This window comes from Daktulosphaira vitifoliae, unplaced genomic scaffold, assembly GCF_025091365.1.
Source record: "Daktulosphaira vitifoliae isolate Bord-2020 unplaced genomic scaffold, ASM2509136v1 Scaffold_2, whole genome shotgun sequence".
Taxonomy (NCBI): Eukaryota; Metazoa; Arthropoda; class Insecta; order Hemiptera; family Phylloxeridae; genus Daktulosphaira; species Daktulosphaira vitifoliae.
Genome location: NW_026099573.1, coordinates 1,123,601 through 1,147,312, shown reverse-complemented (window position 1 = coordinate 1,147,312; position 23,712 = coordinate 1,123,601). Strand labels below are relative to the sequence as shown.

The 23,712-nt window shown below is 25.8% G+C and overlaps 2 protein-coding genes across 6 annotated transcripts in view; one reads left to right on the top strand and one right to left on the bottom strand.

Annotated features, from left to right (window-relative positions):
* Nucleotides 1-8,582: 8,582 nt before the first annotated feature.
* Nucleotides 8,583-21,165, bottom strand: LOC126899300 (dual specificity protein phosphatase CDC14C). Of its 2 annotated transcripts, none has more exons than XM_050674064.1 (11): nt 20,689-21,165; nt 20,030-20,232; nt 19,690-19,773; nt 15,630-15,709; nt 12,879-13,011; nt 12,739-12,826; nt 12,347-12,436; nt 12,142-12,280; nt 11,833-12,076; nt 10,147-10,481; nt 8,583-9,723 (listed from the first exon to the last, which is right to left on the bottom strand). In XM_050674064.1, the coding sequence occupies exons 1-11, from the start codon at nt 20,744-20,746 to the stop codon at nt 9,624-9,626; spliced, it is 1,554 nt and encodes a 517-aa protein (XP_050530021.1). In that variant the 5' UTR covers nt 20,747-21,165; the 3' UTR covers nt 8,583-9,623. The 2 variants fall into 2 exon arrangements, with proteins under 2 accessions (XP_050530021.1, XP_050530020.1); XM_050674063.1 differs by having other exon boundaries at nt 12,347-12,682; nt 20,689-21,164.
* A 119-nt stretch (nt 21,166-21,284) lies between these two features.
* Nucleotides 21,285-23,712, top strand: part of LOC126899291 (KICSTOR complex protein SZT2-like) — a 74,358-nt gene continuing 71,930 nt past the window's right edge. For 2 of the 4 annotated variants that reach the window (XR_007702545.1, XM_050674045.1), the window contains exons 1-7: nt 21,285-21,683; nt 21,751-22,158; nt 22,299-22,376; nt 22,434-22,529; nt 22,601-22,723; nt 22,794-23,067; nt 23,151-23,526. Coding sequence is in view for 3 of the 4 variants with exons in the window: in XM_050674045.1 (XP_050530002.1) it covers nt 21,621-21,683; nt 21,751-22,158; nt 22,299-22,376; nt 22,434-22,529; nt 22,601-22,723; nt 22,794-23,067; nt 23,151-23,526 (1,418 nt within the window). In the remaining variant the exon portion in view is untranslated. Of the gene's footprint in view, nt 21,684-21,750; nt 22,159-22,298; nt 22,377-22,433; nt 22,530-22,600; nt 22,724-22,793; nt 23,068-23,150; nt 23,527-23,712 lie in introns of those variants that run through there. The other 2 variants (XM_050674043.1, XM_050674044.1) reach the window with 2 other exon arrangements.

The following is a 23,712-nucleotide window of genomic DNA, read 5'->3' as shown; positions in this document are numbered from 1 at the left end:
GATAAAAAATTACTGATGATAGTTTTTTTATTCTTAGAACAAAATGAAGGCTTTAAATTAAATTTATAAAAGTTGTTTCGAAATTGTTGCACATTTTCCAAAAATATATAGTTTGGAAAAGAATAAAAAATTAAAATGTTTTTAATACTAAATATTTTTAAAAAATGTTCAAAAATAATTTTTGTATAAAGTATAATAATTATGGTCATAATAATAACTATTATAATAAAAATTTGCTATTTTTATCAATAGATTTGGTTTGTATTTGGTATTGTACATTGCACAAGACCTTAATTATTAAATTATTATATTAAGTTCCAGGTTCATTTAGCTTTACTCAACTCTGTTAAAAATTAAAAATTAAATTATTATTATTAAAAGTAAAGACTATATTTTTATACTTTTTTTTTGTTATAATTCCTTAAAAACAGTATTTAAAAAATGTATTTTCATAAGTTATGTCGTTTGATTCAGTGAAAACACTAAAATTCTATATAATTTTATATTAACAATATTTGTGGAGCAAAGTATAATTATTGATTTTTCTAAATTCATGTTTCATTCACTATTCTTGTGAATTTTAATGGCATTCTCAAATTTACATTGAGTTTTCTTTTATTTCTCTGTCTATTATATTTCAGCGTCAAACTTAATTGCAATATCTTATTTCATTTTTGAATACAATGATTTAATTCACTAAATAATAATTTTTCATTTTAAATGTATCGTTGATTGTCAAATATTTATACAATGACAATATTAGAACAATTAAGGAATCTTTCAATAAATAAACGATAAGTGATATCTAAAATTAAATATTTATGACAATAAAATTTTACAATTTTTTTTTAAATTTATTATTTAATATATTAAGATTAAACAAGGCAAAAATGTTTAAAAAATATTAATTTTCTCTTATACCATATCATTATACAGGATGGCCCACCACTCACTGACAACTTAAATAACTTTTGATCCAGTTAATATTTTTATTTGATTTTTTTTTTAAATAATAGTTATACGTTAGGTCCATAGCTATATCTCAATAATTAATATTTTACATTTTATTAAAAATATTATTTATTTTTAAATTTTAAATAAAATGTAAAAAAAAAATCTAAGATAGCTATTTTGTAGAGTAGAATTTAAGAAAAATTTTAGTAAAAAAATATCTTATTAATATTCAGTAGTAAATATTCTGTAGCGTTTTGAAGTTTGTGAAAATTTGAATTTTCATGTACTATTTTACGGTATTAAACATTGAAATACGTATTGAGAAAAGGACAGAAGAAAACGCTATCTTTTCAATATACTTTTGAATGAGAGTGATAAGTAATAATTGCCTTATCTAATTTCTTATCATGGTATTAATGCCAAGTTTGTAATGTATACACATTATCATCATATGTATACACAGTAATCATGAAAAGATAGCGTTTTCTTCTGTCCTTTTCTCAATACGTATTTCAATGTTTAATACCGTAAAATAATACATGAAAATTCAAATTTTCACAAACTTCAAAACACTACAGAATATTTACTACTGAATATTAATAAGATATTTTTTTACTAAAATTTTTCTTAAATTCTACTCTACAAAATAGCTATCTTAGATTTTTTTTTTACATTTTATTTAAAATTTAAAAATAAATAATATTTTTAATAAAATGTAAAAAATTAATTATTGAGATATAGCTATGGACCTAACGTATAACTATTATTTAAAGAAAAAATCAACTAAAAATATTAACTGGATCAAAAGTTATTTAAGTTGTCAGTGAGTGGTGGGCCACTCTGTATATAGGGATAATATTTTATTTTAACCTAAAAGTATCATTAATTTTTACTGTTCATTTATTGATTTTATGCTACTCAATTTATATTAGCTAAAAATGACAACTTTTATTTGAGTCTTCCAACTATTAAATGTAGAATCTGACAATTGACAAAAAAAAAAAATAAAGAAAGCGTGTTCCTAAAGATAAAAATTTCTCTGTTTAAAAGTAACAATTATCTGATCTGTAATAAAATTAAAAAACATGAATTACATTTTTTTTCAATTATTTAAATACTAAATTTTGTTTTCGTTTATGATAATGTTTTTTTACCTTTTTTGTCGTTGACTTCTTATTGTTTTTAATGTTAATTACGTTATTTGATAATTACATTTCCCATCCCTGGAGGATGTTTTTTATTTATACCACTATGAAGCGTCCCATTCTCTATTATTTGAAAATTTATTTGCACACGTATACAGTTAATAAAAATATAGATTTATAAAAACAGTTGACTTTATCAAAAATCAAGAATCCTAACAATTTTTTTTACTAGAACATTATTATTTCGCTGAAACAAAAATCAAACAATTATCAAACTATGATTAATAGCTTTATATTTCTGTTATAAAATACAAATATTAAATATTTTAAAGGATAAAAAGTAAGTTTTTAAAACTTGAAAGTGGCCTATACAATAAAAATGTAAGGTGGTAAAATTTTTTATGGGGCTAATATTTCAAATTGTATATTTGTAAACATTCTGAAAACTTCACAACAACTTGTAGCTTACATTAAATCAGATAACTGATTTTCAATTATTGTAATTAATTGTCCATTAAAAAAAGTCCATTTAGAACTTTAAATGGATAATTTTGAGAAGTAATGCAAAATTAAAAATCTTTATCTCTAGTTTAAGCCACTATAGATGGACTTTAAAGTTGATTTTGATAATTTTACAAAAATTAAAGCATCTCCATGTAACTTATTTTTATAAATCTAAAATATAAAAATGTTTATGCCTGAAAAGAGATTTTCTATTGTAATCAAAACTGTACTAGATTTAATCTGAATCATTCAATATTAAGTTAATGTGAATATTTAAAATTAAAATAAACAAAAATTATTGTTACCAAGAACCATTACTTTTGAGATTGCATAAAACTTACAAAGCTTTAATTAAAAAATTTAGTTTCCGTTGTATAACTTTTCAAATCTAAATTTTAATTTACAATTCACAAGTAATATAATAAAAAAAATCAAATTCCAGCTATTATTGTAAGGTCATGTTTAATTTATAATATTTATGAAAATAGAATATAATTATGGTATTGATAAAAAAAAAAAACCCCAGCACAGTGGTGACGTGGCATAGTTGGGTCCAGTATAGATGATATCTGACAGTGATTAAAATCACTATAAAAAAAAAAACGCTTCGATGCAAATCTTTAGATAGTGTTTAATTTTAAAAAATTGGTAGATTATTCCAAAAGCTACATGATCTACAAACACAGACACAAAAAAAAACATATCATAGTAAAATCAATACCTTCTCAGCTTCGCATCGAAGCTAAAAATAGATTATGTTTCATTCGACTAGGTTATTTTTTAATAGACGTAATCTGCAAGACTTTAGTAATCAAAGGATAACTCCAATTATATTATAAATTTATTAAAAGATTAAAAAGGCGAAATAATGAATATTTTAAATAGTTTTTAGCAAGATGGTGTAGAGGATGAAGATGTGAGAGGGGGTAAGAGGGAAATCTAACCTAACCAATCTTTAAACCCAACGTTAACTACTTTAAGATCACAGAGAATGTGGTGAAATTTAACTTAAACTAACCATAATTGATTAATATTCATTAATTAGTGTTCTCCATCGCCGCCACCGAACGTGGACATCTTTGTATGTAAAAATATTTGCTATAGAGCAAGAAAAAAATATTAATTTTCTTGAAAGGGTACGTACAAACGAGGAAATAAAAAATAGACAACGGACCATTAGTGTATGGGATTGCGGCATATCAAACTATTGGACTTAACGCTTATTTTTGACATGTTCAAAGGTTTCCCTGGTACCATGTTACCTTACCTCTCATAATCACTTTATTTATTTTTATATGGATTTGAATCCCCTAAATCGCCCTAAGATTAACTGTAGGAAAATGTGAGGAAAAACAGATATTTTAATTTTTATATAGTTATAGCTAACAACATAACAGATTTAGAGTTATTAAATTACACCATTTAATAACAAAACTTATGTTTTTTAAACGCCAAAATCCTATTTGTAAGAATGAACCTAATAATAAATTATGACATTTTTTAAACTTAGAAAATTTTTTTATTTGCCCCATAGTTGAAGTCAATACAACATTAAAATACAAAACGCCAATCTTTTACTTTAATTACTCAAAGTAATATAATCAATGTTACTCTAATCGTATTAAAACCAAATAATATTCAAAATCTTGTTAAGTGTATTATATTAATGAAATAAAATATAATCGCTTTACAATTAAATTTCAACAGAATTATTAATCATTATTATAAATTATAGAAATTGTATTTAATACTATTTCTTATCTTAATATATGAGTTTTATTGTAATAGCATTACATCTAAATGTCACATATAACAAACACCAGCAATCCCTATATCAACTATAATTACGTCCAATCACCTCTCATTCGAACTTCCTTCTCCTCTTTTTTTTTAACGTTCTTAATCATAAATGTTCTTATAGTTTTCAATTTATCTCTTCTTATAATATGACTAAACCATCTAAGCCTATTTTCTTTCATGTTATCCGCTATGGGTGCTACTTTTATGCTTCCTCTTACATATTTATTCCTTATCCAATTTTTCCTCATTACTCCACTCATTCATCTAATCATTCTTATCTCTGATCTACTTTATTGTCAAACGACCGATACTTTAACCCATACAACATAGTTGGTCTCACTTCAATCGTATATATAACTTATCTTTTATAAAAGGTAATATATAATGAGGCTATTACCTCATAAAGATTCTCTTATCGCACAAAACCCAAGATGCTTTTCTCCTCTTGATCCACCCCCACTTAATCCGATGTCTCATATCCTCGTCAACACCACTGTTCTTTTGTAAAAATGATCCTAAATATTTAAAAATTACCACCTCACCTACTACGTCCTCTTTTATTGTCATTACTCTACTTATTTCATCGCCCTCGTATTCTGTTTTGTCAAAGTCTTACTCTATGTATTCCATCTTATTTTTATTCACCCTTAATACCTTTCTATAAATGGACAATCTCCATATCTGAAGCCTTTGGGTTAATTTTTTTCTCCTATTAACACTGTATCACCAGTAAAATATATGCACTACGGTACTTATCATTTCCTTAGTAATTTCATTCTTTATTATAGAAAATAGATAAGGGCTTGAAGTAGAACCTTAGTGTACCCACTTTTACTCTGAAATCGTCTGTTCTCCATAAACACGTTTTACTCTCGTACAAGTATCTTCATATATATCCTCTATTACTTCGACACACGTTTTTGAGACTCCTTTTTTTCATTAATGCCATAAACATTGGGTGTTATGATTAACGCCCATTTTAAAACCTTTTCTCGGCACTTTGTTATACAACTTCGTCAAATCTGTAAACACCATACAAAGCTTTTTCTTCTCCCAATAGCTTTCTAATACAAAATAACGGCTCTATCATTGAATTTCCAGGCAAATAACCAAATTTATATTTACCCAGTATACATTATTGTTGATTATACGTTTGTAAGTACTAAATCCACGGTGTATTTTAAGACTATACTTGGTTTACTTTTTTTACATATTATACAGTGAATCCGTATTATTTTGCTAGTCAATACATGATGTATATTGATATAAATATGATGGGAGTAAATTTTACGTTTAATCCATTGATAAAACAATTTTTTTTTGGATTTAATTGTACAATATACAATGAATAAACAAGTTTTCCACTATGTAAATTAATGTAATATATTATTATTATTATTAATATTAATGTAATATATATTAATATTATTTTTATCATTTTTTATTACTTTCCCTAATGAATAAAGTGTATTTTTCCTTACAAAACGTCAAAATTTAATTATCTACTATTTGTTTATTAAAAATTAATTAATTAAATAATTAGGTAATATATAAACTACCTATGGTAATTTAAGCTTAATTTACTATAGTAAAAAACTTGTATGTTGATACAATATTATTAGTATATATTTACTAATATATTGTTAAATAGATTTTTTAAATTAAATATTTTATTTAATAATATTTTTTATCTATACCGTTTATTATTGATAGTACACACGGTTAAGTAGACGGTTATAACATTTTCAATGCTTTAACGCAGGATTAACTGAGTCGTTATTGATATAGTGTTTGGAGCCGGCTATGTGCCGCTCTCTAGTATTTAATATAATTATTTTTACTTTTAAAAAACTATTATCAGTAAAAAATTGTTTATTTTCCGTTAGAAATTTATCATATTGTTTTACAGAACCGTCATTGTACATAATTCTACAATGTAACTAATCATCGCATTTAATTCAATTTTCTACTTTGCATACACTTTTTTTTTTGATGATATCAAATTCCACGACTTTTCAAATTTATCTTTGTAACATTAATACAGTATTTGAATGGAAGAAATATCAATTATAAAATGTATTCTTTTTATAATATCGTTACAATTTATAACATCAATATTTTGCAAAATTCCCTGATGTAAATAGAAATTCTTAAAACAATTGGTTATTATAGACAACAACACAACTATTAATGTGTATACAAATCATGAATGAATATCAATGGTATTACAGACTCTTGTGAGAAAACATGTCATGTGTCATATTTTAAAAACGGAACCTAATTAAATTTTGATTTAAATTTTTTTTAACCTTTTTTGTTGGAGTTATAATACGAGACCCCATGCATTTGAAGTCCATGGACAATTTTAAAAACTTAGAATAGTTATGAATGAGGCTCTGTATTATAGTAACTAAAAAAAGTATATATATATGGTTATAGGGGGTTTTGGGGCATGAGTATTAAGATGATTGAGTTATTATGTACTTATTAAATAAAAATTATATAATTTAATTTTCTCTCCGGGTATGGGTACGAGGGTTATTTGAGAAGATGTAAAACATAGATTGTTTTCTGTTTTACATTCTTCTGATGTAAAACGTATGATGTTTGAAAATTTTTTAATATAATGATAATATGAAATAAAAATTATAATGATTACTTTAAGTATCAATAACGCCACTGGTACCAGTAGTTATCTAAGCATGTATTGACTGTAAGTCGTGTCAATAAATACTTCAAGTAGTAGAGGAACCGTAAGTGGGTTCTTTAACTAGGCAAGAGAATTTTTATTTGTATTGACAACACACGTAACCACCCCCACTCAAAGTTTGGACTAGGCTAGTTAACTTCGTACAAATATTATCGATTTATTTAATTTAAACAATATTTTATTGCAGTGATCAATTATTTTTCCGATTCTCTTCTTAATTTATTTACTCATTATACTTCATTTCAAACCTTATAAATCATTTACGAAATTTATGTTTACCTTTATGATGTTTGAAATAAATGTACTTCATTTTTTTTTTTTTTTTATAATAATTATGCCAAGCCACTTTAACACTAGTTGAAAGATCATAAAGTGAAGAAGTAGTGAGTTGAAGTGCCAATTTTGAGCCCTATTTATATTAAATTTAACTCGTCTATATGTGCAAGAAGTGTCAAGACCTTTTACTCTTATCTGTTTATCACAGACTATGTTATTTATTACAGATAATTTCGCTATTTTGCGGCAACTAAAGAATTGCTTATAATTATTACAATTATATCAATTCATTTTTTATAAATTTTTCTCAGTATAGCACAAGAAATTTACATGAAAAGGTATATTTTATTTGATAACTAATAGACAATGATTTATATACTACTGAATGATAAGTGGTCTATAAAATTGTTCATACATAACATATCCTTTGATGTTTTTTGTTTTGTTAAATATTCTATTAAATTGGAAACTGTATAATTTTCATCATGAACTTATTAGTATTTAAAGAGAATCTTGAGGGTATGTGTCCTTCCATTAGCAAAACTAGGCTACCAATTTTCTTTTTGTGTCCTATAATGAATACTAAACACACCATAGAGTATTCATAGAATGTTACTAATTAATTTATTAAAAAAATGTAATATAAAAAAATCATTAACTATGCAATTTATTAATAATAATAATAATCATCATTTTTAACACTTGTTTTAATTTTTTTTTTTTAATAGCCTTTATTAAAATAATATTTAACTCAACAATTATAAGCGAACGTAAAAAGTATAATAGTCATAGTACTTTGTTATAATGGTACAACAAATGCAGCAATAATTGTTAGTATTATATTAGTACATTATTTAAAATTATTGTTAACTGAGCCTTTAATGACAAACTGAAAAATTATTAATTTATTAAAAATTTAATTAAAATGTTTAATTGAAAGAAATGAAGAGAAAAAAACAGAATAAATAACTACAATATAATAATAAAATAATTAGAGATTAAATGACAAAGCCAGAACTCCTCAAGAAGGATATGATGGAAATATTTATGGCAATTGATCCAAAATTTTGTCATATAGAACTGTCACAGACTCCCTTTCTTAAAAAGCAAAACATTTTCCCCTTTTAGGACTTCTTTAGAGTTATATACTTGATATAGAATACATTTTGTGCATCAAGAATAAATAACATTACAGTTATAACTAAAACAAGTTCTGATGGATTCACCTTACATATACATATATACTAGGTACAATACATAAATATTTTCTGTATTTTTTTAGAGGGGGCTAAATCTATAACGTCTTGTATTTGCCTCAGTGCATATAAACGGATATAAAATAGATATTATAATGATATAAGATACATAACATTAATTTTAGAGGAAATTTGGATAATAGTAATCCTATTAACAATTTACACCTTTATATAAATATTAAAAAATGAATTTTTTTTTTCAAAATTATTGTTATTTTAGTAGAAATTTAGCAGTCAACAATAAATCAATCACTATGTATACAGGTTGGGTTGAGTTCATAATGAAACAAAAATTTTTATTTGTTTCATAGGTTATTTGGTAAATATTATATTTTGCAATGTCATTTACAAATCTAATTATTTATTACGTAATTTTTATAAAACTTAATTTTTAATAAAATAATTTTTATAAGTTTTTTTTTAAAGCAGCAAATGAGAATGAGTAATTTCATTTTTAAAATAAACTTGAAAAATAGCCCATGATTAAAGAAAAAAAATTGAAAATTAAATAACAAAAAAAAACAATAAATATTATAATTAAAAAAATAACACACAATTAACATTAAAAAAATTATATAAGGGTGAATAAGACTAAGCTCTATTAGTACTTAAATTTAGGTACTTTTACACACATACATATAAATATATATATATATATAAACATATATCTAACAAATTTAATACTTTGTATTTTACAACTACAAAATTATTTAATGTAATATGCTCAGAAGAGTGTATGTAAATTATAAGAATAGTGAATAATAAAATAAAATACATAAATTAACATGATTCAATTAACAAAATAATTGAAATACTTAAATAAAATTATTAAAGGGTCAACATTTGGTTTACATTAGTTTAAATAATTTTCTTTGGATTTCTTAAATAAGTGAGGAAATGGTTTAAAATATGTAAAAAGTACAAAATTCATGACTTTGCCTTAAAAAGGAAATTTTAGATTAATATAAAATAGGAAGTCTACTTTTTGATAATATTTTGTTGACGTAAACGTCGAGATACTCGTGCATTCGAAGAGACAGTAGCCAAAGCATAAGATGGTTTGGAATCTTCTGACACTCTAAAAATAAAATTCATTATTATACAAAATTTAAAATGTTCAATTTAAATAACTATAATTAAATATAAAAATATTGTATATCAACCTTATATTAACAATATATAAATGTATATGACAATCAAGAACATTACATTTAATAATTTATGGTGATAAGTTTATCTGATAACTTATAACTTTATATGTTATTTTCATTTTTAAACCTAGACAGAATGAAGAGTACAACCAGGAAATGTCAAAAAATCACATTTAAAAAAAAAGATATATTCCATGCTCTGACATGTATGTAAGAATGGTATATTCAATTTTTAAAGTAGAAGATATTTTTGTATCTTTAATCACTTTGTAAATCTTAAAGAATTTTATCACTGGTATTTAACTAATAGCTGTTAAATAATACTCATCTTAGCAATTTGTATTACTTACTTAGTTATTTTTGTTTTAGTTGAAGGCGATCTTGTTATTCGAGTATTTGGATTTGTTGTAATTTGAGATTTTGAATAACTTTTGGCCGTTATAGAAGCTTTAGAGCTACTTCTAGCTATTCTTACAACAATAGCTGGAGTTACACTACTTTTCTTAGGAGTTATAAGAGAATGAGGCGCATGACATATAAGCTTTGATGGTGTAATTATTTTTCGTTTAGAATCACTCTTAGAGTACATTGATATTTGATGTTCTTTAGAATTCAAGATATTATTTGAGAAATCACTTATTTTCATTTTCTTCTTGATAATTGGAGAAGTCTTAAATTGATTTTTCTAAAAAAAGTGAAGAATTTAAATATTGAACAAAGTGTTTTATTTAAAACATAATTTCATCTGCAAAATAATAATTACATATTTGAAATACTATAATAATAATAATTGTTAAGCATATATAGATGCTGTCACAAAAAAATATTTAAAATGTATGTTAAAAAATTTTTTTTATTAACTTTAAATTTAACCATTTCATTGCTATCATGCAAGTAGTCAAGTAATTTTATCTTTTTTAATTCTTCTAAAATTTAAAAAACATTAATAATGAAAAATATATGGCCTCATCATAGACAAACGTCTTAGATACAGGCTACATATTACTCATGCAGTCTGAAAGTCATGGACTAATTGGTCTTATATCAAACTTAATGATACCAATGGAGTCACAGCGCAGATTGCTAGTCAGCATTATACTGAAAATATATGGTAACGTTGATTTTATCATATAGTTTAACCAAATACACTATTAACATTTAATCCCTAAATCCAACAAAAATAAACTTAAAGACATGGTACTGATAGTAGTTATAAAATGATCAATTTTTATTAATAAGTAAATTTTATAATATAATAATATAATAAACATTTTTTAATCACACTTTTTTTTTATATACTAAAAATTTAAAAAATATATAAGATCACCATTTTAGATAAAATCTTTCTAAACGTGTAGAAAAATATAAAAATTCAATTTATAAAAATAAGTTTTTAGAAAACTTAGTTGTCAAATATGATGTAAAAAATAAAAAAAATTTGGGATCCTTATCAATCATGTAATATAACTAATATGTGAAATTCTTGTCTATATTGTTGTAGTAATTAACTTGAAAACATTGCCTCAAAAAGGTATAATTATGTATTTCATTATTTATTATTAAAATACGACATTATTTTTACTATCAATTTAAAATATAATTTAGGAAGATAAATTTTTTTAGTTTTAATAAATAATTATTAAAAAAAAGTAATACCTAGCCTAATAAAAATAATTATTAGACTAAGTAAATTCTTAAGTTTAATTAACACATACACTTAACTTAACTGAATTTAATTTTAGCTTAATTTTAAATATTAAGGACTTTTTCCAAAAGTTGATATACCAATTTCTACATTTTTTTTTGGAAAGAAAATATAAATTTCAAATGCAACTTTTTAAAATTGGTAATTTTTAAAACCTACTAAAAAAAATTGATTCATAAATAATTTTGTAGCAAAAAATAGAAAACATTCTTCTATATATAAATAAAAAGAAAATCGATAAAACCATTTTCTTTAACTTATCAGCTTTTGAATATAAGCCCAATATTAATTTTACTTCAAATATTAAATTTTTTAAATTAAATATACTTACTGTGTTGGCGCTAATGTTGTTTATACTAATGTCAATGGTACTCTCACTTGTGTCATTATCTAATTCATTATAATTATAAATAAATGATGATAATGGAGGAGATTCTGTATAAGAATATGAACTGAAAACTGTTGCATGACGTTTAACACTATATATTCCATTTATAAATCTCTTATATCTTTTTTCAGAGTGTTTTATTTGATGTCTCCACTGTTCACCAGTCATTAGTAAATAAGATTGTTTTCTAAAAAAAATAAAATAATTTTAGACATTTTTAAATTAATAATTAGTATATTTATCAATACTTACTTCACTAACCATTGCTGTTGTATGCCTATAACAGAGCCCGGACGACATATTCTAATCCATGCTATAGCTTCAAGAGCTGTAAATGACCAATGTTTAACTATATATGAAGCAATTAAACAACCAGTTCTTCCCAATCCAGCTAAACACAAAAAAATACATTTATAAAAATTGAAGTTCTATTATTTTGTAATCTAAACAAAGATACCTTTACAATGAACAGCTATAGCTCCTTTGATAGCTTTAGATAACACATTTGAAGTGGAGGAATTACAGTTTGACAATGCATTTTGATTATCTGTACATTTATCAATATTTATTTCATCTAAGTATTGCTCACATAAACTTAAAAAATCTAAAAGTATAACATCTGTGGGTGGAGTCCCATCAGGAAAAAACAAATCTGTATGATTAATATTGGCAGAGGCAACAAAAGTCTGTTTAGCATCATAAGTATTTTTATTATTTAATCTAACCACATGATTAACATTGTTTTCAGTAAAATATTTATAATAATAAGCAGGTGAGTGTATATGATAGCCAGCTGAAAATTTTATAAAATTAATCATCATGAAAATGAAAAAATATTCATTATATTACATTTATCTATATAATCCCGGGAATGAGGAGATGAAAATGCTAGCAAAGAGCCTGGTACAATCCAATTAATGTCACCATCTTTAACAGTCTATAAAAAAATGTAAATAAACAACAAAAATTTAAAAGAATTTATTGCTTACCTCATATTTTTCATATTCTTCTAAATCAAAATCATTGAAGTTAAAAAATCCATACCATTTTGCTTTGTACAACGCATTTAAACAATCTTCAATAGAAATATAGTATTCAGTTTGTTTTAAACATGAAGCGTCTCTAAAAACAGTACAATAAATAAGTATAAAATAAAAAATACCTTAACTCTGTATGAAAGATGACAAAATTCTTTAAGGCTACCAAACTATTTAACTTAATTTAATATCTGTATAAGTTATGTGCTAATGATCAACTTTTATTCACTCTCATTGTTAACCTAATCTAATTATTTAAATAGCTATTTTATTATGATATATACTTAATATGCATGTAATCACGGGCGGCAATGGTCTTTGTTGCTGTGGCCTTTATTTCAATTTAAAAAAATATATTTACTATTTATTTTTTGTGTGATTAAATGATAAAAATTTGTAGTCTTAATAAATATTATTAAATATATACATATATATTAATGAAAGAATTGAGAAGGACAGTTTGATTGAGTTACACAGAGAGTAGAAAAAATTCAAATGTCTTAAAAAGAGAACTAATACATGAAAAAATATGTAATATCTTCTCAATCCTCACCTTTATCCCAACCCTTATACTAAACTTTCACTTGACAAGATCTCTCTCATCATCTACGCACACATCAGCCATCCTCATATCACATTCAACAACGTCCCTTCATCTCTTTTTTGGTCTTCTTCTACCTCTTCTTCCTTTAACATTCATTTCTATAACTGTTCTTAATACTTCCGATTCCTCATAACATGACCAAACCATCTACGTCTATTAGAAAATGATATGTATTTAGAAATTATCGTAATTTTTTAAATAGTATACATAATAAGGGTGGTGGTGTATTAATAGCCATTCATAAACATTTTTTTAAACATTACCTTTATATGATCTGGGTATTGAATATTTAGTGTTTGGTATAAATACTGAGTCTGCTAAATTCATTATTACATCATTTCTCTCATTTTATCCACGATTGATTCTACACATATACTCCTTCTTATATGTTAGTTCCCTATCCTATCTTCTCTAGTCACTTCACTAACCCATCTAAACATTTTCATCTCTACTCCACTCATTCTTTGCTCTATTATCTATGTCACCGCCCAACACTTTGAACTATACATCATAGCTGGTCTCATTACAGTCTTACAAAACTTACCTTTCAACATTACTGAAATTCTTTTATCACATAATATACCAGGTGCTCTCTCTACTTCACTCACTTGCACTTAATCATGTGTCTTACATCCTCGTCAATACCACAATTCTTTTGCATAACTGATCCAAAATACATAAAACTTTCCACCTCTTCTCTTTCCATGTTATCGCTTATTGTCACTGGTCCCCTAATTTTACCTACCTCGTATTCTCCTTTGTGAAACTCATTCTCTATATACTCCGTCTTACCCTCACACTTTTTACCCTGGTACAAGTGCCATCATACATATCCTCCATTATCAATGTATCTTTTTGTGACTCTTTTCTCATTAATGCCCACTTTAAAAGTTCCCTCAATACTCTACCATACACTTTTTCCAAACACTTTTTATAAACATCATACACAGCTTTTTCTTCATTTCCTTATACTTTTAAATTAATTGTCTTTATAAGTTATATAATATTCTTCCCTCTTATTAAAATAAATAAATATATTTTTTATAAGCATCTATTTTGGAATATTGTAATACAATAAAATGAAAAAAAAAATTAAGGCAACACTTATTCTGCTGGTGACTAATGACTTCACTTTTAAATAAAAATATACAACTATGCATTTATTTAAGCACTATTTAAACCAATTGGAGCGGGCTATCCTGGTCAGTCGATTCCAGTATGCACATAGAGATTTATTATTAAAACGTCAGTCTCATTACTCAGTTGTCACTGACCGACTTTAAAGCTTATGTCAAGAGTTAGTTTCTTCATTCTTGATGCCTTTATCCACCTTGTTTACTCTCTTCAATGACTCACGTACAAGTGTCTTGCACTTTGTATTTTGTTACATCTTTTTACTCGAGCGTTTTGCATTTGTATCTTGCACTTTGTCAGCACCTCATACTTCGTTACCTCTCCTAATTAACTCAAGTACTTGGGTCTTCCACCTTGTACTTTATTATTCCTTAATAAAACAGAAATATTTATGTCTTGCAGTTGGTCTGCACTTCATACTTTGCTACCTCCTCCCTTGTTTAATTAAAATACTTGTATCTTGCACCTTGTAATTCACAAAATCTAAATATTTGTATCTTGTCTTTGTCTTTTTCCTTATACCCTGGCATTATTTCCCTAAACTTCCTACAATTACGGCTCTTCGACTCCCTTGATAAAACTAGAGTATCAGCTGTATATACTGTGACTACCTACAATACATTATTAGACCATATCTCTTCTTATTTTGCTTATAACACATTACATGAGAGAATGGTTACTTTCAAAAATACATCATTATATTTATATATATATCCTTATATCCAAATAAATTAAAGATTGTTCCTAATGTTCAGACAAATCCTATAATTTTTGGTGCACTAAATTTTTTTTTGTAGCATTTTGAATAATTTAAAGAAAAATTTTATTGGTGCTACTAAATAATCTTGTTTTGATTTATGAATTTTTAATATAGTTACAGCATTTTTTCTATATTACTACCCTTAAAACTAAATATCTTTATATAATCAACAACTTAAATATCAAGATATAAATATTAATAATACCTGAATTCAATAAATTGATAAGAACGATTCTGTGATAAACTCATATATGTCTGGTAAGCTGTCCAATTATGTTCTATTATCTAAATAAATTAGAAAAACATATATATTTTTGCAAATAGAAACAAAGACAAAAAAAAATCAATATAGTAGGGACGTGGCATAGTTAGGACAAGAATAAAGGATATTTGACAGTTATTAAAATAATTATCTTAAAAAATGCTTCAATGTGAATCTATAGTGCTTAATTTTTAGAAGGAATTGTTAGATTATTCCAAAAATAACATAAACTCCTATTTCCTTAATTATATCCAGACTAAAAATTTTATAATTTATAAGCAGACTAGATTTAAATTTTATTTGAGCAATTTTTAAAAGATCTAATTTTATTGTTTGAATACACAGTAGCATAGATATATTCTTTATTGTTAGGGGAACTATACCTTACTTATCACCCCACAAAAAAAAAAAAGAAAAATATAACCTTACAATACATTACGCAAGTTTTTAGGCTTATTAATACAAATTTGTACTGGCTGGTAATATATTTGGAATAACTTAATAATATTTATAATTGAATATAAATCTGGACTCTATAAGTAAATGAATAAACAATTATTATAGATATTAAATTCAGTATGTAATTGATATTCAATAATTTAATATTGTAATTTTTATGGAAAAATTAAAATAGAAACCTATTTCCTTACTTACTGTACATTTTATATTTTTAATTAGCTTAAAAAGTAAAGCGGATCTGTTTACTTTTATCTTTGTGCATATATAAACCACACTTTTCCTCCCGCCATAGTATAAAAATACTGGTTCAATAGATGCAAAATTCCTTCATTAATATATTTATAATTATCACTTAAATCTTATTTTTATTAAAGGAATTACTTACCAACCCTCCTTATATGGTTATACTAATTGACCTAAATAGGAGATTTCCCCTATTAACAGAAACAAAAGAAATTTTTTCAATTTTTCTAATTTTTGTCTTCAATTAGACATGATGTGTATTATTTTGACATATTGTAAAAAATAAAACTTGTTCAGTGAGAGCTGAGAAAAATTGGTGACAGACACAAAATCAATAAACATATCATAGTAAAATTATCACCTTTTTTGATTCACATTGAAGCAAATAATTTCTAGGGTATCGATTCTTTAAATAATGTAATAATATAACAATTAGCATAATATCAGTTCTATTCGAAATGATTTAGATTAATTTTTCTCAATTTTCTGGGATAATAAAATATTATAATTAACACATCGTTCAATAATGTGGGTGACTAACTAATTAAAACACATTTTTTTGCCAAAATTCGTTTTTATTCATCAACATAGTCCCCTTTTAGGGAGATACAATCATTCCAACGCTTTTCCAATCTTTCAATACCGCCTTTGTAGAACGATTTTTCTTTGCCTTCAAAATAGGCTTCAGTTTCAGCGATGACTTCCTCATTTGAGCCAAATCTCTTTCCACGGAGCATCCTTTTGAGATCTGCGAAAAGCCAGTAGTCGCTGGGGGCCAGATCTGGAGAATATGGTGGGTGTGGCAGCAATTCGTAGCCCAATTCATGCATTTTTGCCATCGTTTTCATCGACTTGTGACACGGTGCATTGTCTTGGTGAAACAAGATTTTTTTCTTTGCCAAATGCGGTCTTTTTTTGGAAATTTCGGCCTTCAAACGCTCCAATAACTTTATATAATAGTCGCTGTTGATGGTCTGACCCTTTTCGAGGTAATCAACGAATATTATACCGTGAGCATCCCAAAATACAGAGGCCATAACCTTGCCAGCCGATGTTTGTGCCTTTGGACGTTTTGGGCGGCTTTCACCGGCTGCATGCCACTCAGCAGCCTGCCGATTGGACTCCGGAGTGTAATGGTGGATCCATGTTTCATCCATTGAGATGTACCGACGCAAAAACTCCGACTTATTATGCTTAAAAATGTCCAAACAAGCCTTTGAATCATCGATTCGTTGTTGTTTTTGCTCCGGTGTGAGCAAACGCGGCACCCATTTGGAAAACACCTTTTTCATACCCAAATGTTCGTGTATTATGGTGTGTACACTGCCTGCTGATATCTTTAGGATGTCAACTATCTCGAGCAACTTCACTTTTCGATCGCCCATAATAATTTTCAGTGTTTTTTCAACGTTTTCCGGAATAACAGCGTCATTTGGCCGTCCAGTAGATGGAATGTCATCGGTGTCTGTACGACCACGTTTGAATTCGGCATACCAATAACAAATGTTTCTTTTTGATGGAGCAGAGTTCGAATAATGTTTTTTAAGCCATTCCTGGCATTGAACAGTATTTTTTTTTTTTAAAAAGCAATGATAAATCAAAACACGAAATTGCTTTGAATTCATTTTTTTTGAAAACTCAAAAGTAGCGTCACTTAAAGCACTGTAACTTGTAAACTAATGGTCGGATTGACATATAATTTTGACAGTAAGCCTAAAAAGGTTCACACTTTCGAAAAAAAATATTGATTTGGTATTAGTGGAGCCATCTATGTGTCAGTCACACACATTATTGAACGATGTGTTATAATAAAACCTTAATTTTAGAAAGTAATGATGATGTCTACAAGGATAAATTCATCAAAATGGATGATCTAGACTCACTAGTTTTATTTAATGAATTATATGTATTCAGAAGTATATGATATTAATTATATACATATGTGAGTATATTTTCATAAGTTAAGAGTACTTGAAATAAAAAGTTCATTACAATTGCAGACTCTATGATTTACAAAGCTCTGTGAAAACTGTAAATGCAATGCCCACATAAAATATTTAAAACATAAGACCAGTACTGTTAATCAGAACCTAACAAAATTACATATTTATAGAACAATAAACACATTATTATTACACATCTATGCCTTAATTTTTGTTAAACTCGAACCATAACAGGAAACTCAGTATTTAAAGAATACTGTAAAAGAGATTGTAGATAAGAGTAGGGAGTAGAATACCAGGAAAAAGTATGAGCGGAGTAACAGAAGATTATAGGGTAAAAGTATGAGTGCTCTTAAATGAAAGGAATTAAGAATAAGTAGGAGTAAGACAGACCATATAGAGTATGAGTTTGACAATGGAGAAGGAGAATAGAACAGAGAATGAGTGTAGCAGAGATGAGAATGGAATTGAGAGTAGGAGTAGAATGCCAGGAAAAATGGAAATCTGGTGGTGGAATGAGAACGTATAGAAAATCACAGAAAGTAAGAAAAAGCAGTTCAAAGTATGGCAAAAGAGCGAAAGGAGAGAAGATTGGATGGAGTATAAACATTTGTGTAAAGAAGCCAAGTATACAATAAGTAAGACAAAGTTTAAGATGTATGATGAGTTGTATGATAGGCTAGGAACAAAAGAATGCAAAAAAGAAATCTGTAGACTTACAAAAGCAAGAGAAAAACAGTCTAAAAATTATCACAATGTAAGGTGTGAAAAAAGGTGAAGAGTATTTTGTAAAATTACTAAATGAAGAACTGGTAGATTTAACTAGTGAGAAAGAGGTACAGAAGGCTATGGCATTAATAAAAAAGAACAAAGAAGAAGGACCAGATAAAGTACCAGTAGAAGTATAGAAAATATTAGGAGGTGTTGGCATAAGGTGTTTAAAGAATCTGTTTAATAATATCTTATAAGAAGGGAAAACACCAGAAGAAGACTATAATATACAAAAAAAAAATTTAAACAAGGGTATATTAAAAAATATACCCTTTAAAATTGAAAAAAGGATGACTTTTTTTTTTTTCTATTGTAGGTATGTTAAATACAAATGTTTGAGAATTTAATTAATTTTCCATGAAAGTCTTAAGGGCATATTTTGTATAAATTAGTTTCATATATAGGTTACGGTTGTAATCACCTTTATTATTCCCTAAAATATACTCCTGAATATAAATAAGCTAAAATTTCACAATATTACTACTAAAAACAAGTTATTGAAAAATATTTGAAAGTTTTTTAGTTTAAATTGAGAAATTATCTACATTGTACTCATTTTATAAGATAATACAAAAAAAGATACTCACCATGTATGCACATATTAAAACTGCTGCATTGGATCTTTTCTTTTGATCAAAACCACTAGTACAATGTATTACTTTTTTTCCCAACTATACAAATTGTTTAAATAAATAAATAGTAACATTAAAGTTTTCCATTAAAATAATTATAAGCATAAATTAAGTCATAATCTTTTGGACATTATTATAAACATTTAATTACTAACCACATGCTAAATAATACTATTAATCCCTTTTTTACTCATTACATTCAGCAAAATGCAAAATAAGTGAAAAAACTAGGATATTACCCACTAACTATATGTACACATATTTAAATAGGTTTTTACTTATACATAGATCTTACTTTTAATTTTTGCCGAATAATTGTACAAAATCGGTACACCATAGCTAAATTCAAAGGGCCAAAATCATTAAAGAAGTTTTCATAGACTAAAGTTTCATCAATATCTAAATAGAATAAATTGGTGTCATTCTTCCATGGAATATCTGAAAGGACATTATTCTTGCTTTGTCCACCACCAGATAATGTTACAAAATATAATTTATCTAAAAATAAAAATTATTTAAGTACGGTTAGGATCTGATATTTTAGTACATACTAGTATAGATTAAAAACTAGCAGTGATTAAAATCAAAGTGTTTTTTCACTTTAATGTTCTGATAATATATTTTTATAAGAATCAACTTCATACATTTTTTAATATAGAGGCCCATTACTTATAGAAAGCAAGTTGATTGTCTAGTAGGAATTGAATATTCTTTTCGATAAACACAAAAAAAAAATATGATAGAATAAAACTAATAACTTAGTTACTCATTGAAACTAAATGTAAGCAATAGTAAATTTTGACAAATTACTTGTGCTTATTTAGGAATAAAACTAGAAAATATAGTTAGTATCACATATTTAAATAATTATTGATTAATGAGCAATTGAATATTATAAATTTATGATTGATTTTAATAGTGAATGTAATTAAGGTTTATTATTATCTTACTTACCTTTAATAAATTCTGTCCATTCAGAAACAACTAAATCTTTTTTATTTTTATTAGCCATTTTATTACAAAGTTTAAGACACTTGAACAATGGGTTACCTTTATTAAGTGTCTTTTAAGTAAAGGTTTATATCTAATTAATTATAATAAGTAGAAATTCACCTAGAAAATACATCCCACATGTAATAATCCCACACACAAGACATTCTTATTATCGCACCCACACAAACTTTTAATGATATACATTTGACAAAATAGGTATATAAAATTGAAACATGAAGTTTTCCATGTAAATTATGAAAAAATATAATAATCCCAGAAAAGTTCATTAAAACACAATAAATAGTTAAACTCATCCATATTGAAATTAATAATTTTTAAATTTTAATTTTATATTTTAATTTAAATATTTAAAATTCATAGACATGGGTCATATCCTATAATCAGATGGATAAACATTGAAATATTTGGTACAATAATTATAATTAATAAAATATTACCTACACTTTTAACGGTATCAAAGATTGTTTACTTTATATTAATGTTATCAATATTAAAAATTATTGTTCAAATTGTTTATCAAACGTTCATCAGCTGTTTCATCTAAACGACGGCGCCAACTTTAGTTGCACGTGCCTTACATTATGCGAAAATTATGTTATCGTTTTATTGCGTAATATGAAACTGTTTATGAGTGCTTAATGCCCGTATTATGCTAATTTGTGAACATAGAAAACATAAAAACATCTGACCAAAGATGTCTTGTAATTTTGTACCTTTTATTTACCATTTTGATAAACGTCATATAATCTTTGCACGACAAACAACCGTGTTCTTATTAGTATGATTAAAAAACAAATTGATACCTAGTTCTAAGTCCAATGTTTTTTATTCTAAAATAAAACCATTATTGACTACTTTTAAATTTGAGTAAAATGATTGCCATTGAAAGTGAAACCCATACAAGTAATGATGATGTTTCACAAAATAATTTCCAGGTAAACATTTAAACAGGTTAAAATTTTAATATAACATGTTTCTATTCATTCCAATTTTTTTTTATAGAAACGTCAAGATGAACTAGTTATGATGTCCTCGATATCTACTTTACCAAAGAATATTTATCCTGTTGCTTCAAGTGTTTACGTATTAATAGATGATGAAAAGCTAATGAGTACTGATATGCGTGTTATGTGGTACTTAAAACGATTAGGATCTGTGTTGCAAGTAGATAATGAAGAAATGAACCATGAATTATCATCTGAGTTATGTAAAATTGTATCATTTGTACCAAGAGAGTTAAGTCAGGATACCAATAATGTAGTTATCAATAATATGAAATATAATAGTAGTTTTATGTGTAACAATGAAAATAATTTTTTTACTATGGATTCATTGACTCGTATATATTTCTTGACATCAGTATATACAATGGTCTATTGTCTAGATATGAGTCCTTCTAATTGTTCAGTGGTAAGTCTTATAAATGTTAAAATAGTTTTATTATTAAGATATATTATTTTACTATTAATAATTATTTTTGTTTTACATTTTGATAAACAATTAACAATATTATGACTAATTATACTAAAAGATTATTGTCTTATATTTAGGACATTCAAAGAGGTCATGTAATGCTTGATGAAATGATTGTAGCTTTAAAGCGTAGTATTCAAGGTTTCATTAGACCTGTAAGTAATTTCATATATGGCAAATTTTATAACTAACATTATTTAAACATTTTCTAGTTTATTATACCAGGATCTCACAAGGTACTGTTTGAACCACAAGTTTATGTTACTGTTATAGTTCATACTCCATTTTACACATCACTTGCTCAACAGGTAAATCAATATCTTTGTTAATTCATCATTATACTTTTATATATAAATTTATGTATATATTTGTTTTGAAGGTGTTAGTTCAAGGATGGCGTGTTAATAATCATAATTTTAATGAATTTATTAAAATGATCTCATGTGAAATGACCCGTTTAGAAAATGCTGTAGCGCATTCATTTACTCATTCATTAAAAAATGTAATATGGCTCATTTTATTTATACATCAAATTTGAGCGTTTTAATAATAATATAATAACTAATATACAGGATTCTGATACTATGTCATCATCATCAGATGATGAATGTGATGATGCTAATGAATTATGGCATATTGATCAAAATAGTAAATCCAACCACATCTCTCATACTGGTGTAAGTTCCATTAGTACTAACAATAGATGTCGTCGATACAACTTATTAGCTAATAATTCAAATAATATGCAAGTAACTATTACCAACAATAATCCTGATTCAGGCTTTATTAATACTTTAAGATATGGTATGCTGGCTGTCAGATTATTACCTCGATCAAGTATATCAAGTTAGTTTTATTAATTTAATAAAATAAAATAATATTTCTAAATTATTTAAATTTTGATACTAAATAAGATTATTTATTTTTAGATTTAATAGTTATAACTGATGGCATGATTACTTTGGCAGATATACAAGTTATAGACTCAGTACTCAATCAGTTAAGATGTATTAGTGTAGCATGTTCATTTATGCATGTTTCTAGTCAATTTCATCCACATTCATGTCATGGACATGTTCCATACTCAGAGTTAATGCAATTAATTGCTACTGCTACTATGGGAACATATTTAAATACATTTCCTGATACAAAAGATGATTGTAATGTGAATTACTATCATGAAAAATTCATCATGTGGACATTTCGTAAAGGAAATGAAATATTATCTCCTAATTCATTATCAAACAATACATCCAATCTTAGTTGTACTCCGCCACGTGTTCGCCAAGGAGAATGGACTGTTAAGTATGTGACTCATGTTACTCTAATTTATCTAAAAACAAATATAAAATAGCATTAAATTTTATAAATCAAATAACACTAGTATCCATATTGTCTAAATAGTAAGTGGTTTATTAATGTAATGAATTTATTTAAAACTATGAAAACATAAAATATTTTGGTTCTGTAAATCATTAATGATAACTGTTG

Bases quoted from the DNA above. Each gene is read 5' to 3' on its own strand.
- LOC126899300 (XM_050674063.1), bottom strand. From the start codon at position 20,746: ATGGCTAATAAAAATAAAAAAGATTTAGTTGTTTCTGAATGGACAGAA. The intron at 20,233-20,688 runs GTAAGTAAGATA...TTTTATTTTTAG, and splicing joins ATGGACAGAATTTATTAAAG to ATAAATTATATTTTGTAACA. The intron at 15,710-19,689 runs GTGAGTATCTTT...TAATTTATTTAG, and splicing joins TTTTAATATGTGCATACATG to ATAATAGAACATAATTGGAC.